At 42.3% G+C, this 17,119-nt stretch overlaps 1 protein-coding gene across 5 annotated transcripts in view; it reads right to left on the bottom strand.

Moving 5' to 3' along the window:
* Window positions 1-17,119, bottom strand: part of LOC111865039 (four and a half LIM domains protein 3) — a 423,310-nt gene that overhangs the window by 117,540 nt on the left and 288,651 nt on the right. Inside the window, exon 1 of one of the 5 annotated variants that reach the window (XM_023852741.2) lies at window positions 2,909-6,073. The exons of the other annotated variants lie outside the window; for them this stretch is intronic. Coding sequence (XP_023708509.1) covers window positions 2,909-5,959 — 3,051 coding nt within the window. The 5' untranslated portion in view covers window positions 5,960-6,073. Of the gene's footprint in view, window positions 1-2,908; window positions 6,074-17,119 lie in introns of those variants that run through there. 5 annotated transcript variants of the gene reach the window in all.

The raw sequence follows: 17,119 nt of genomic DNA, 5'->3' as shown, positions 1-17,119 counted from the left end.
ATAATAATAATAATAATAATGATATCCACTGAAATGATTATCATATTTGGAAAGAACGTCTGAAACACGAATCCGAAAGCAAGTTTCTTACAAACCGAAGGGCAGAAAAAAGCAGGGGGGGGGGTCCGATAAGAGATGGGCTCATTACAATTCAGAACAACGCGGTGCTACTCGTATTATAACATTAGCTAACTGCAACGTGCCAGGGAGCTGTAACACCACGTACAGTACGAAAGCAGTTCTCACTGCTTCTCCAACAGATCTATTTAAAAGCGTGACACTAACTAGTTATTCCATTTAAAAGTAATTAACAACTCTAGAACATCAATAAACGTCAATTTGAATACAGCTGAAAGTTACCAACTACACGAAGCGTTACACTAATTATTCGCAGTTAAAAGACGAACCAGATGAATAACATAAAGTGTTCTCTGATCACAGTTCATGTAACAGGAATAAAAATACAGAATCATAACATAGTTATTTATATACGAATGACGATACGTTAAAATAAATATTTATCTCTCAGTAGGAGATGAGTAGATAACAAATATAATTACTGAAATTCAGTCTCAGTAAAACATGCAGCTATGTAGCAAGACGCAATAGATTAATTTCATAATAACTGTTCCTTCAAAGAAACTGACATCACCAACAGAAAGCTTAAGTTTTATTATCAGCAAAAGGATCATGCCCTCTTTACATCACGACAAATTCCTCTTGCATTAATTAACTCCTGTGCTTTGTTTGGATTAGTTAATGTAAACATAATCAGTTGTTCATGTGTCTTATTACTCAAGAGCCCCATGTCTTTCACTGCTGCCAGCGTACACCGCTATTCCAACCAACACTGCATTCCATACTGCACCTTTCGTAGCTCCTTTGTTCTACCATTAGCGAGCGCACTTCACAGCCCAACGCATCTGAACACAGTACATCTCAGACATGAAGCCTCATTTATGGCCGCAGGGAGTTGCAATTTATTAAATACTGTGGCGCATAGACCCGTTGCTAGGCAAAGACTCGAAACAAACAACGGGTACAGTCGTTGTTATGCAATAGGCGAAAGAACAAACGGCCGTTTCTGACAAACCTGCACGCAACAATACAAGAACGGTGTTTTCGATGTGGTTCGGGCAAAGTGGTTATAAGAAAAAATAATTGCGGCAACCCAGTTCAGTTGAGCTCTGCAAGGGTGGCTAAGAAGAGTGGACTCCATAGTTGAGTTTACAACAACAACAACAACAACAACAACAACAAAAAGAGTTCTACACGGGCCGCTGTGACAAAGAGGACATGATCGCGGGAAGATGCAGAACTTTCAGTGTTAGAAGTCGTTGCCAGGGAGCGGTTGATTAAGACACAGCAGCCGCGCCATAACTCAAGCGGTTAGTCGCTGGCTTCCCACCGTGGCGGCCCGGGTTCGATACCGGGTCTGGTCAAGTGGGATTTTTGGTGGACAAAGTGGCGCTGGAGCGGGTTTCATCCGAGTACTTCGGTTTCCCCTGCCAATCTTCATTCCACCAAATTATCCATCATCATAATCACCCGGGCAGGTACAATAGGCCAATCAGTGGCAGCCGTGCAGAGTGGACCCAGTTGGACTCCACCCCCCACTAAGCGAATAAGACACAGTAGGCTGGAAAAGGCTCAGCGGGTGCTGTGGTGGTTTGTAAAGTGAGGAGATTAGCGACAGCGCTCTAATTCCTTGTGGTTCCGAGTGGCGTGTAAAAGTGGTCAGTAAATCCCATTCACGAATCCAAAACCCGTCTATAATCATTCCTAAATATGTAACATTATTATTATTGATAAATAACTCCATAAACATTTAAAAATATAAATCTGAACCAGGGTGGGGCGTTAAATGGTGCCAGAAAACTCAACATATGGTCACATATCGTGGAATTAAAGATGATGAATTCTAATGCAAACTTTACAAATAAAAAATAACAAATACGTACAGATAACTTACTATGAATATCATACTGAAATGTCTAGAATCGCTACGGACATGCACTATGCCACATAGAGCTCTGATTATTAGTTAAAATATCTCAACAGGGGGCCACGAATCACACTTTAGTTAAGAGACACATATCTATATTTTGTTGCTACAAATCACAACAGATTTCGCAAAACCAAACTGATATCACTGAGCTCACAAATTACAACAGGTGCACGTAACACACTCGGGAATTCTTTATACAGTTTTCTCAGCAGATTCTAATATTATTACTCACAGTCTTTCTTCCAAGATCTAGTCAGGAAGTTGGAAACTATCAAGATTAATATAAATTATAATTTAGAAGTAACATGAACGCCTAAGAGGAAAAAACTGGCATGCTTGGATCAAGATCCCGAACACACAATTCCATCCACTAAAACACAGAACTACTTTGAAAATATTCCAAACAAGGTAAACAGTCGTGCAAATTTATGGTGTACCAAATAAGGTGACTAAACTACGCATGAGGTTTGATATCTCTATAATCACTGCTAACCAATTCGTCGGCATTATTCATGAGATCAAGCTAGCCAGTAAACTTGACTAGTAACGCATACTAAAATAAATGAAAAATGTCATTATCCAGAAACGTAATTTGACTTTGGTGCTGAACTGCAGGCCACTCAGCCACAAAATACACATCACTACCTCATCGTAATGTCTTCACCTACAAAAGCAAGAGATGGTATGCACCATATGTACAATTCAAATACTCAGTTTATATCCTTCAATGTGAATCTGTGTATTTGAATCTCAATTATCCCAAATATATTTCGTATTTTCTACACTTGAAACACATGTAGTGTAAGAATTGTTGAAGAGCAAAGCAGTATATTCATTTCCAGTTACTATTATCGAGGTAACACCAGTGACTACCTAATGGATTCCATCTTCACTGCTTACCCAAAAGGCTTCTTTCGGTGGAGATTTTTGCTGTGATGAACTTTGCTCTTCACTGACGCTGTACTCCTCTTCTTCTTCTTTGCCTCCTCTGACTTCTTCTTTCTGTCCTTTTGCAGCTTCTTTTCTTTCGACTTCTTCCTCCTTCACTTGTTGCTTCGACTTATCGTGTTTCGGCTCGTTTCGTTCTGTAGGCACACTCAGACAATCCGAGACGTCGCGCCCTTCCTTCGTTTCTCCAGAGACTTCTTCAAAGTTTTTGGGCTCCTGTTGTCGGGTTTCTTCGCGTTCGGTTTCCCTACCATCCGGAAAGGAAACATCAGAAATCTCTTCTGTCGTGGCTGTCAGACATGGTTCTCCTTTAATGTCACGCAACATAACATCTTCAAATGACGACGATTTAGCTGGTCTCTTGTAACGTTTCTTCGGCTCAGTGACACTTGTTGCACGGGTAAGTCCGGGATTATTTTCACTGAATGATCTGTCTTCAGTTTCTTCGTCACGTGTCCTTATTTCTATAGCAGAACTATACCTCTTTTGCTTGTAACTCCTCCGCCTATGAAGCTTCAATTCTTTTCTTGAAAAGTCGTTCCCAGCGACAATATTCGACGGCGATCTCTCTCTGTAGATAACAGGATCAGGTTCATCCTCGAACGAATCGCTTCTTTCGGGAGTCCCTGTTGACTCCAGCTCCTTTTCTTCGCCTGAACTTGCATAGGCTGTTTCGGACTCTGTCTCTGTGCTATTATCGTACGAAAGGTCTATAGGCGCCTCTTCCGCGTATTGCCGTAATACATCTTGATCTTCACTTGTAAATACTGCTTCTGGTGTTGCGAAGGACACTGACGGCCTCTTAATAACGGGAGTACCAGGAAAGAATGTTGGCCAGCTTATGTCTGCTTTGGACTTCTTTGGGGTAGATGGAACTTTTGGGGGAGACTGGGATGTCTGACGATCTGCTGGTAACGGGGAGACAGAGGCAGATGTTTCAAGTGAGGTATCGATGGTCAAGGGGGATGACACAGACAATTGAATGGAGGTATCCATAGTTAATGGAGTGAGTGAAGTAAGTGAAGACGTCTGCACGTCGGAGGACCCTTCACAGATACTGGGTTGCGCAAGTTCGTTAGAACCAGAGAAACCACTGTCACGTAAACTTCCTTCCTCGAGAGGTATTCCAGTATCAGATAAAATCGTTTGAGAATCCAAACGACTTTCTGAAACGTCTTGTTTTGAGTCCTTACTCGTGATGCTGATATCCTTCTCGTTTTCGAAATCAGATGAAGACGGGCCAGGACCGATGCGAGGGTCGGAGACTTCGTGCTGGGTTCCGGTTCCATCTTCTTCCAGACCTACATTTTCTTCGTTCAAGGAATGTGCTTCACACACATTTTCCAGATTATTCTGTTTTACAATTTCTGAACCCTGATGAATACTGCTAGTGCTCTCCGTGGCAGAAGTAGCTGACCTGTGACTGTTCGTTGGTTCTATTCCTTTATGGGTATCTGTTTCAAGCTGCTCTCCAATATTTTCCACAGATAAAGATGTTTGAGATTCAGCATAAACATTTAAGCCATAAATTTCCTTCAAAGCATCAGTTACCTCAAGAGAACAAGCTGGTTCCTTGTACACAGTACCCGCAAGTTCAGATTCTATGCCATCATATGAAATTGGAACGTTGTGTTCAGTATTGCCTTCCACGGGTGTGACGGAAGTTTCTTCAGTCTCAGAACTTGGAACATGAAATCTGTGTTCACAGTTCGGGCTTGCAGGGACTGCAGATTCATTCTGAAAACACAAAATTTTACCTTCTGGTTGTGTATCAGGTTCTTCAGCAATTGCAACCGGCGGTTCCCCTGCTGAAACCCCAAAATCCGATTTACCTTCTTGTGTCAGCAAAACTGATGATGGGACGTTTATTTCATGTCCTGGAGGTGGAATCTGGCGTTCAAGTTCTAAACCAGCACTGAAGGGTTTATCTACTGTAAAATCTGACGACAGAGATTGTGATTTAATTTCTGTGCTTGGAATCTGGTCCCTTTCTTCAATCCTACCCGAAAACGTACTTGTAATGCAGTCTAGCACTGGAACACTTGGTTCATCTTCCAAAATAAGAACTTGATGGTCTTGTTTCCCACCTGCACACACTCTCTCGTTGTGCAAACATGAAGATTGAATTTCAGCTTCAGCTTTTGGTCCAAAGATGTCATGCTGTGTTGGCTGTTTCCCACCCAGAATGTCGTCATGAACATCTTCATAATTTCGTTGATATGAAGTGCGTAATTCGTCACCAGTATCTAAAGAAGGAACTTTATCTTCGACGTCTCTTTTCTTCGCACTGATATAATCTTTTTCAGTTACATCATTAACAAATGGTTCTTCACGTAGAGAGTAAGGCAATGAAACTGCATTTTCAATTTGGACACCTGAATCCAAAACTTCGTACTGTGTTCCAATACTAACGGTATGAATTTCGCTTCGTGAATGGGAAGGAAATTCAGCAGCAAACCTCTCATGACACTTCGTGTCGTACTCTGCATGCGGGATCCTTTGAGAAGATACTGCGTTTGTAACATTTTTGTCGACAACTTTTCGCTCACCCTCGTCACACACCAATGATGATGCCGAAATGTCGGATACGTTGCGGTAGTCGCAGGCTTCCTCTGTATGGTCGTCAATGGAAGGAGCAAATCCAGTTCTGCTGTCACTTTTCGGATGCTGATAACAGCAGTCGGTAGAAGGATAGTTATTTTCTGAAGTCTTCTCAATTTGTTTCCCAGCAAATCCATTCCGAATGTTCGACGAACTTTCTAAACAATTTTCAGATGTCTGATTAGCTGTGTGATTCACCTCTCCACAAACCTCGTCAAATGATCTAAATTCACAACTATCACTCGGCTTTTTCCGCCAACGTTCGTATGAAGACGTATAACCGGAAGTTACAGCACAATGTGGGGTCCACAGAGGAAGGTAGCCATCTTGGAAATGTCGGACACAAGCTAGAACTTCCAACACGCCAACACACACAACAAGCACCGAGAGCAATAACCCCATGATGAGATTTCAATACCCCTTACAAACATTTATCGTATGCATAAAGTTCAAATTCGCCAAAATTAACATATCTTTACACAAGCAATTCGCCTCTAAACCTACTCGCACGGTTCCCAGCACTCGTTTGGTGCCACGGGACAGACTTAGAGCTTCAGCCAGTACCTTGAAGATATTCTTGGGACCTGTATGTAACCAACATCAAGGGACTTTTCCTAGGCCAGGGATTATAATTGTAATAGACCTCAATAACTAAACGGACCAAATAACAGGCGAAATAGAAAGTGTTTAACGAAATGTGTGACCTAATTCTGTCAGCATTTCATCAACGCAGAGCGTTGCGTTCAGTATATACAAAACATACATTTTGTTTCCGACATACGAATGTAGTTGGCAAAGCTTGCTTCACTCGTCAATTGGTCACGTGACGGCAAACACCTCCGCTTATCCGTACCGAGCCAAGTAGGTGATGGTTATCAAACAGCGCTCCACAAGTCGCAACAGATTCAAATCAACTGAATCAAAGGAGATTGGAAATGGTAACAGTTTATCTGTACAACGAAACCCATTTTCAAACTTATACTCTTCAGTGATACTTCCGCATCGGGATTGGGTGGCCAGTACTAACTTCATGGAGCTGAGCCCTTCTTGACAAGCCAGAAACTGTGCAGCTACTCAACTTCCCAGCATTTTATAGAACCCGAAGGTTCATTACCGTGTTCACAAGAGCCTTAAACTGGTCATTAACATGAGCCACATCAATCCAATCCATACGATCCCATCCCATCCTATCTCAAAGATACATTCTAATACTGTCCATCCAACTACGCCTTGATCTTCCCAGTGGTCTCTTTCCTTCTACCTTTCCACCAATATCATATATGAATTCCTCTTCTCCCCCATTCGCGCTATATGTCCTGTCCATCTCATTATCCTTGACTTCATCTTCTAATTATACTTGGAGAAGAGTACAAGTTATGAAGCTCCTCATTACGCAGTTTTCTCCAACCTCCTGTCACTTCAGCCCACTTTGGTCCAAATATTCTCAGCACCCTCTTCACAAACACCCTCAGTCTATGTTCCTCCCTTAATACCACAGACCACATTTCGCACATATAAGGAAACCACAGGCAAAATTACAGTTTTGTATATTCTAATTTTTATGTTTATAGACAGCAGAGCAGAAGACAATAGCTTCTGGATTGAATGGTAGCAAGCATTACCCGAATTCAATTTCCTTCCTCTTGAATCAAGTTCTGATTTTTTATTGTCGTTTCCAGTTATGTGAACTGTGCCGCATTTTCAAAACTTCTGTTACCTATCTTTATGTCATGATTTTGCCCTGCATTTTGGTGACGAGACAGCAACATATACTTAGTTTTCTCTGTGTTTACTTCTAGACCAACCTCCTTACTTGCATCAATTAAAGTTTGTCTGTTCTTCTCTATGGTGTCTACATTATCACCCAGTAGATTCACATCATCGGCACTGACCAACAGCTGATGTGTCCCAATTAATTTCAGTCCCACCGGGCTTTCCACGATTGTGTGGGCAATAAAGAATGCTACTAAACAAAATCAGCAAGAAAATTATATTTTTCCCGCTAAATTACGTCCTTAGAAATCCCACACCCGTCATCCGAAAGATCTTAGTGAAATTATTACAACGCACTAACAAAACAGCATTGTATCTGCCAAGTTACCCAAATAACTTTACGTTATTACTTAGTTACTGAGGAGAAGTCGCCAAAGACGTGAATCGCGAGTTTAGCGTAGTCTTGCAAATGAAGATTGCACCATATTCCAAAACAAACCACAACCTTAAGAGCACTACTGGGACATCTATTTATAATTGTAATTTTAAATGAAGACGACATGAAGTAAACACAGTCTTCACCCGCAGCGTCTGTGGACACATATCTAATATACAAACTCCTGGACCATAATCAGTCATAATCATAATCAGAAATATTAATGCACTGAGTCCTATTAACATCGAATCTACGTGGGAAATTGTAGGCTTATATAATGCAATTAAGATGAAATAATAAAAATACCCTTGTAACAGGCCGTAGAGGCTCATACGTTTGTGAGACTTGGAGCCTCCCACATTTTCTAGACAATCGGCTACCACATTGCGGTGAGGTTGCCAGCCTTACGCGCCGGCCGCCTTTAAAATAAAGGCAGAAAACGTAAATTTGTTCCTATGCATAATTATTTAAGCACCATACCATAAACACGTTTGGGAGAGTGGACTTGGAGCTCCAACATTCTTCACCTTGGCACAAAATGGACGTGAGTGGCCAGCTTCATGCTCCGGCTGCATTACCTCAGGGGAAAGAGCCGCCGATACAAATTATATAGAAGGTTTGAAAGGCCTCAGAGCCGGTCTCAACTCTATATAGAAGAGAAAAATCTGTCGCTCTTGCTGGGAATTGAACCCCGAACGTCTAGCCTGTAGTCCGTCTCTATACAGACTGAGCTATACTGTCTCCTGAGTAATAAAAGTAATAAAGAAATGCAAGAGCAACCGCTACGATTTATAAGGTGCACTGTACAAAGGATAAACGGAGGACTTGTGCTGACGTCACGCCTGTCAGTCCATACGTTTGCCCATCTGAGATCTACCTTTATAGCCCGCACATTTTGGAATATCTTTTAAATTCCCTAAGACAGGCTTCACTAAACGTTGTTGGACAAAAGCAATATTCACCCGTACTAGCCCCTAATAAAGTCTACTTAACTTGCCCCTTAAATTGGCTTTATCATGCAGACTGCAAGGCACTGATCGATGCCACACATAAGCTTAATCAACTTCAGAAAACGTCATCAGAAATTGTGAGTACTATATACGGGGAACGCCCATGCCGGTGATCATTTCTTAAATTAGACTGAAGCATTATCTATGGATACAAAGGTTCTGACTATGCTACAAGCCGGAAGGTCGCGGGTTCAAGTCTCGATGAGGTCAATGGATTCTTTTTCAATTGACCTAATCCTTCCAGCCGCAGTACGGTCCTGGGGTCGACTCAGCCTCTAACAGAAATGAGTAAAGTAAGTAATGGTATCCCTGTAACAGGCAGTGAAGGCCCATAGAGCTATGGGATGTTGAGGCTCCCATATTTTCTAGACAACTGGCTCACAGATGGCGGTAAGGTTGTCAGCCTTACGCGCCGGCCACCCTTTACCCCCAGGAAGACTCCTGGTACTCATATCTGTTAGAGGCTGAGTCGAACCCAGGGCCATAGTGCGGCTAGAAGGATTAGGTCAATTGGAAAAAAAAATCCACCTCATCGGGACTTGAACCCGCGACCTTCCGGCTTGTAGCATAGTGCCTCAACTAACTACGCTACCGCGTGCCCCTAACAGAAATGAGTACCAGGAATATTCTTGGAATAATCTTGGGGGTAAAGGGAGGGCGGCGTGTAGGGCTGACAACCTTACCGCCATCTATGAGTCGATTGTCTAGAAAATGTGGGAACATCAACATCTCACAACCCTATGGGCCTCCACGGCCTGTTACAGGGAGAGCTTTACTTGCTTTTTACTTTACTTACAAAGGTTCTGTTCGGATCACGATACGCTAAAATCAACCCCGAAGCACCAGCATCCAAGGAATGAATATGTAGTTTAGTTTCCGTGAGAGAAAAATGAAGACTGTCTTGTGTTCGTCTGTAAAATCATATGGCTCTCCTGAATGTAATCTATTTACGTGCGTGGAGATTGGTGCCAGGCGCAATCTTCATCTTGGAAGAGTTTTACCATACTTTACACTCACCTCTCTGCAAGTATCAGACCACAGTGCGATGCAACTTACACGTAAGCATGTACTTTAAATCGGTAGAGATACGTCGCGTTCATTATCACTTCAGCCGTCTTCAAGAGTATTACATTCTTAATCTGCCTATATTGTGATGTACAGAGCCACTGATAGGCAACGACTCGGTAAACATATTCCCGCGTGAGCAACAACAGGACGTCCACTTCTTAGCAAAGGATCAGTACAGAAGCCTTCTTAGTAACACAGAGGCTGTTCTCTGCGTTGTCCGTGCCGAGGGCTTATAAAGGGACAAAGAAAGTCATTTGAGTTATACCATGTGGAGGCCGGGTCGAATACCTCCACCGGGACTCTGCGAGCCGTAGGAGGCGTCGAAAAGGGAAGTCTCAAATCTGAGACAGTAAAATATGGTCTCGAGTACCAAGGGACATAGACCCGAGAAAGATTGCGCTGCCAAGGACCAGCAGACCAGTACAAAATACAGACCCATCCTCTCGTCAGAAAGGGCGCCCCACAAAAACAAGACGGAAACTGTCAAACAGTAATATATATATAATGGTCATGAGCCCCAGTAACTCTGTCGTTTGAGTTAGCTGCTGTCAAGAATTGGGTCGAGATCTAAAGACGACAGGAGAAGGTGACTGAGAAGAAATGGAAAGAAATAAATTAAGCTGTGCAAAGAAGATTTCATGTGTGATTTGAAGTTACAGTGAGACTGTTACAAATCCGTTGCCAGAATACGGCTTGTGAAGACTGAGTACCCTAGTGCGTGTGTACCGGTGATATGTAAAGTACGTACATCAGCAACAGTGCCGTACTGTCTGTAGTCCCGAGCGGTGAATGCGAGTAAGCCACAAACAAAAACCCCTAAATCGGCCTTGTCCTCTGTGTCTGGTCTGGTTACTTGGAGACCGTATAAAGTGTAATAACGTTTAAAGCTACGTATGTCCTTCGTTGTTTCGTTGTTAGCTGTATATTTTATATAGCCTACCCTTTAATGGTACACCATAAAGCGGTAATTTGATGCTAACATTTTCATGAGCCCCCACTGGCTGTAAATAATGCTAAAAGACACGTGATATTACATCCCTTCGTTTTTTAGAACTTGAACTTAAACGTCGACTAAAAATAAAAGTTAGTTTCTTGAATTGCACTAACTTTTGTGTGTCAGATAAGAGGTCAATGCGCCCTTCTACTGGTTGCATTCTTTATGATGGTTATTAGAGAGACATTTTTTTTCCTTGGCACTACAGCCCCAGTGGGTCTAGGCCTACCTCCATGAACTTCTCCGTTTCACTTCGTTTTTCTAGATCTACACATTCGGTAGGACTCCTTGGGCGGGTGATCAGCTCGTCGCAAGGCCTCTACCTGTATACAAACTAAACATCCATGGCCTGAGTGGGATTCGAACCCAGGATCTCGGTTTCCAAGCGACCGAAGACAGTACATGCCTTAGACCGCTCGGCTACCGTGACCGGCATTAAAGAGATATGAGGAGTGATAAATACGCCCTAGGAGGGTGCTCGATACCAAGACTTACTGACTGACTGACTGATCGTCAGTCGCAATATGACTTTGACTTTGAACTGAAGGAGTACAATGGGATACAACGGAGTACAATTGGAAGACAGAACAGTTCCAGTGGAGTGCGCAGTCGCAGATGACAGGGTGTCAGATAGTGAAATGTGAACTGATGTAACCAGTTGTATAAAGGTCCAATAAATTCGATCATCAAATCCAAAACCCGTCTTATTAGTCACGCGAACCCCGGAGAAGTGACAACACTATACGCGCCTCTTTAATCTCGTATGCAAATGTTAAGTTCACACTCTTCGTTTGTTTCTTAGGAACGCTGCAACATGTACTCTGCTGCTACGTCACAGAATGTAGATAGGTAACTCAATAAGTAAGTTACAAATGGATATAAAACTTAAACAAATAAAAGTACTGATTTTAAAAATGCTTTTATTTCTCAACATAATCTCCCTGTAAATTGAGGCACTTGTCCCACCGTTTCACAAGCTCCTGAAAACCAACAGCATACAATTCTTTGGGCTGCTGTCAGAACCAGGCAGTGAGTGGGATCAGGAAGGCACACAGCTCACGGCATTCCAGGCTCAAGGACAAACCGTAAATGCCGACTCACACTGTAACATCCTCAGGAAACTTCGTAAGACCATTCAACGGAAGAGACCAGGACTCCTCACCAAAGGCGTGTTGCTCTTGCATGACAACGCGCGGCCCCATACTGCCAACAAGACAAATGAGACGCTGCGAAATTTCGAGTGGGAAGTCCTCGAGCATCCTCCGTATAGCCCCGACCTTGCTCCAAGCGACTTCCATTTGTTCGGCCTTCTTAAACATCATTTTTCGGCTGAACATTTTTCCGACGATGAAGCTGTAGAAAGGGAAGTCACCGCCTGATTCCTACAGCAGCCCAAAGAATTTTATGCTGCTGGGCTTCAGGGGCTTGGACAAGTGCCTCAATATACAGGGAGATTATGTTGAGAAATAGAAGCATTTTTCAAATCAGTACTCTTATTTGTTTAAGTTCTATATCCATTTGTAACTTACTTATTGAGTTACCCTCGTATTACATATATTCGTACAAGTGTATTACAGAAAAGACTGCCTTTAACAGTCCTGCGTGCGCCATCATGTAGCCCGCAAGCCCTGTTTTACATTAGCTCACTATGGGATGAGTTAAGTTATGCCATTTTCAGAAAAAAATGGCTTCATTTATCGTTAAGTTACAGACATTGCAAAATAATGGATTGTTTAAATGTTGGTCAATTATCGAGCCTCTCGGACCAAGGAAAATAATCAGAATTCACATATAAACAATTCTACATTATTCATTTACTTAATTTAACGACTGATCTCATAAAAATTAACTGTATTATAATACGACACATTGTAACATGACGCCTGACATCCGGAATAATGGAGCCTGAGCTAGAAGTAACTTCATTGAGCAACGGCTAAGTAAACACTAAGTTTCCGTTATAACGGCTAGCTAAAATACGTTTCCGCTGCAACGAATACGCTGGTATAAATCAAAGCGTTGTTCGGAGATTGTCACAGAGAACAATCAACGTTTTACTTGGTGATATGTATTCGGTCCGCATGAAGCCAGTTCAATCCGAGATTCAGAGATCCAGAGAGAGAATTCGAGAGACTACAAGTTCTTCAAAAATTCACCGTTCAAGGATTCAGTAGTTGAAGTGCGTTACCATGCAATGACTAAAGCTTGGGTTTCCTCGGGTAGCGGTACCGTAATCAAGCGGCCGTAATATGACGGTGAATGACGTACCTAAAACGTTCCCATGGAAACAAAGGAACATGGCAACATTTTAGTGACGTCATTCACCGTCATATTACGGCCGCTTGATTACGGTACCGCTACCCGAGGAAACCCAAGCTTAAGTAAGCAGACGTTGAATACTTTATTTTATGTGTTATAGTTACAGTAATTTTTAGAATGTTATAATTATTTTAGTTACGATTTGTGAGTATCCAGTAAATCTATTCNAAATCAAAGCGTTGCTCGGAGATTGTCACAGAGAACAATCAACTGTTCTACTTGGTGATATGTATTCGGTCCGCATGAAGCCAGTTCAATCCGAGATTCAGAGATCCAGAGAGAGAATTCGAGAGACTACAAGTTCTTCAAAAATTCACCGTTCAAGGATTCAGTAGTTGAAGTGCGTTACCATGCAATGACTAAAGCTTGGGTTTCCTCGGGTAGCGGTACCGTAATCAAGCGGCCGTAATATGACGGTGAATGACGTACCTAAAACGTTCCCATGGAAACAAAGGAACATGGCAACATTTTAGTGACGTCATTCACCGTCATATTACGGCCGCTTGATTACGGTACCGCTACCCGAGGAAACCCAAGCTTAAGTAAGCAGACGTTGAATACTTTATTTTATGTGTTATAGTTACAGTAATTTTTAGAATGTTATAATTATTTTAGTTACGATTTGTGAGTATCCAGTAAATCTATTCACCAATCAAAACCCCGTATACAACTAAAACACGTGAAAATGTACACGATTTGCAATTTCTGCCACAAATGAAATTCTGCCCAATTTCATCGTTATTTCTAAGTCACGCTGACATGCAAGCAACATTTCCTTTGAATATGGAGTCCGTGTGTTGGAGCCGACAGATATTAATAGGCCCTCAGACAACCGGGTTCTCGCCCTTGCACTGAGAAGTTGCCCCCCCCCCAAGCCAATATTCAGTAATAATCTGTCACAGGAATTTCAGCAACATGTTGCACTGCGGAGATCTAATTTCGCGCTTCGATTTCTTGCCGTCTATGTGCAACGTCGAAACATAAAGTCAGATCATAGGATAATAAATCCACAACACACTTTCAGCATTCTGAATAGAACAAAACAATGAAAATATTCAGCCTACAACAGATTCGACACCGAGGCCAGGACCAAGAAACACAGTCTGTCTGAGACGTAAAAACTAAAGGGGCGTTTGCCAAAATGTGCTATTAAAAGCAACCAACTGTTTCCATCTGTCACGATCATATACAAATAGCAACACTGAAGTGAAATTCGCAGATTTCAAACCCTCTCCAGATGACACAAAACTTAAATATACTGTATTAATAAGTATACACTGGATGTATAACAGATGGTGCTTAGTTCACTGCTGGCCACTTATTCTAGCCAGAAACATTATTCCCTTACTTAATCCACTCATTCCAAAGAAAAATATGGTTAGTTTTTTCGTTGCTTTATTTTATTACTAACCTAAACGAAAATGTGACATAACACCAACACTAGTACACCAAGCGAGGATGACGACTCAAGAAAAATTGCTTGCAACAGCTGAGTATCCTTCCGATATGAGTACATATGCAAGAGACCTAAATCTGTTCATTATAGAACGAGAAAATAATTATTATATCACGTAGTCCAAATCTGATGGGCTTAAAAGCGTGTATTTAAATTACATGTCAAAAATAGAATAAATATTAGGGACATGTCCTATTCATTAGACAAGTACGTGGTCTCTATTCTTAACTGGGAGAACGCGGTAGTGTAGTTGGTTGAGGCACTATGCTACAAGCCGGAAGGTCGAGGGTTTGGTTCCGAAAGAGGTCACTCAATTTTTCAATTGATCTAATCCTTCCAGCCGCACTATGGCCCTGGGATCCATTCAACCTTTAACATAAAGGAGTACCACGGCTGGCGCGTAAGGTTGACGTCTCGTCATCTTTGAGCCGGTTGTCTAGAAAATGTGGAAGCGTCGACGTTTCATAACCCTATGGGCCTCCACGGCCTGTTACAGGGACACCTTTACATTTTTTATGCTTAACTACATCCATGGTGGAGTCGTGAGTTGGTTCAGTTGGTGAAGAAATAACCCGCCTTTTACGAAACCCGAGGGCTCAATAAAGTGCCCTTAAGAGATTTTCAGTGGACCCTATCGTCAGCCACCGGAATGCAGGCAGTCCCCTCTCACACGCCCTACTTTACTGTCATCAGTTCTAGTACAGTAAACCCTCGATAATCTTGATTAACTGGGGGGAGAGGTTAAGCGATATTAATGACTCATAAGATAGCCATAAAAGACAAAAAAAATCTGAAAACAAATAAATTAAAAATTGAATAATATAGGTAGTGCCGATGAAATTAAAAAAGAAAATATATATGACTGCAGAAATTTCCTCTTCTATCAGAAGCTGAAATTTACGGTTTCCTTCGTCCAGCTCAAGCCAATCTTGGATATTTTCTTGTGTGGTTTCAGTCTCTTCAGCTGCCCTCAACACAGTCTGAAACTTCTCTTGCTCCTAAATGTCATGTGCCCCTTAAACTACGTACTCAACTGTCAACAGAATTTTTCATTTCTCATATTTCGATCCGGAATAACTGTAACCGGATTAGCGAGGGTCTACTGTACTATGTATCTCACTCGATTTCTTTCCTTAATATATTCCGGTATATAATTTTTCATGTATTTCTAACTTTCCCATGCGTGCTGCATGCCTTTTCCTTTTCAGAAGCAGATAAAATTTTATTTTTGCTATATCATATACATGTAGATCCATTTCATTTCAATTTTACATATTTTGTATTCATTGTTTTACATTCAAATGAAAGGTGACAGAAAAAAGCTCTTCCGGCACGACGCAAGTTTGCAAATGTACGCTTCGTCCTCACTTCTTCATATGTAGGCCCTATGCGACAGAAACGCGTCCCTTGCCAAGAAGAGCGTAGTCCCGCCAGCAGGTGGCAACCGAGTCGTGGGCAGGTGCGTCCTCATTACCAGTCGGAGACACAATACGCTCTTGCAGGACCGTGCTATGTACGGAAATCTAGGTGTACACGAAACCAGCATATAAATTCCTGCCATGTAGAGGGGAAAGGGCGTCTCTTCTGCTTGCAATTCCATTCTTCTTTCAGAAGCTAAGAGACGCTCTTCTGCTCAAGATATTCCCCATCCTTCCCATGCCATAAGAATCCAATCCATTCCTTCATATTATTTTCTTTAAGATACAATTTAATAACAAAAGGGCCGGAATACCGCAGTCGGTATAGCGACTGGCAGCAGGATCGACGGCTGAGGGGTCGAAGTCTGAGGCCCGGTACTGCCAAGAATTTTCACTTCTCTATGTAGTCCAGACCGCCCCTGGGGTCCACCCAACCTCCTATCCAAAGGGTACGGCTTTTTCCCATGGGGTAAAGCGGCCTGGGCATGAAGCTGACCACTCACCTCTAACTAGTGCCGAGGTCAAGAAAACGTGTGTCTATATATCCACTCACATATGTCTTCATGGCGTAGTGCTTTCTTAATTAAGCAAAGGGACAACTTTTTTTTTTCTTGGCACTACAACCTCGGTGGGCCTAGGCCTACCTAAATGAACGCCTCCGTTCGGTTTTTCTCAGACATATGGTAGGACTCCTTGGGCGGGTGAAGCTCGCCGCAAGGCCTCTACCTGTAGACAAACACAGAAAAACGCACACAAACATCCATGCCTTGAGTGGGATTCGAACCCACGATCCCGGCTTCCGAGCGAGCGAAGACAGTGCATGCCTTAGACCGCTCGGCTACCGTGACCGGCGGGACAACTTTACCTTTATACTTTAATAATACCATCCCATCTGCAACAAAATCTACCAAATTATCTCGTCCCTTCATGTTTCCTCACAAAATTTTCTGTAGTTACTATAGGATTCTGACGATGGTGTATAACACACAGAGATGTTGGGTTTTCGGACTTTATCCATCGTCCTGGTTTTTAAGATAACTAAGAAAAACACGACGTTTCGGAAACTGGATCTGTTTCCGTCCTCAGGTGAGGTAAAACACCTATTCTGTTGGGTCCGTTAGAAAGAGCTAGCCTCAATCACTGGACAA

The sequence above is a fragment of the Cryptotermes secundus genome, unplaced genomic scaffold, assembly GCF_002891405.2.
Source record: "Cryptotermes secundus unplaced genomic scaffold, Csec_1.0 scaffold971, whole genome shotgun sequence".
NCBI lineage: Eukaryota > Metazoa > Arthropoda > Insecta > Blattodea > Kalotermitidae > Cryptotermes > Cryptotermes secundus.
Note: the sequence above shows the minus strand (reverse complement) of the source record. Positions and strands in the feature narration are given on the sequence as shown.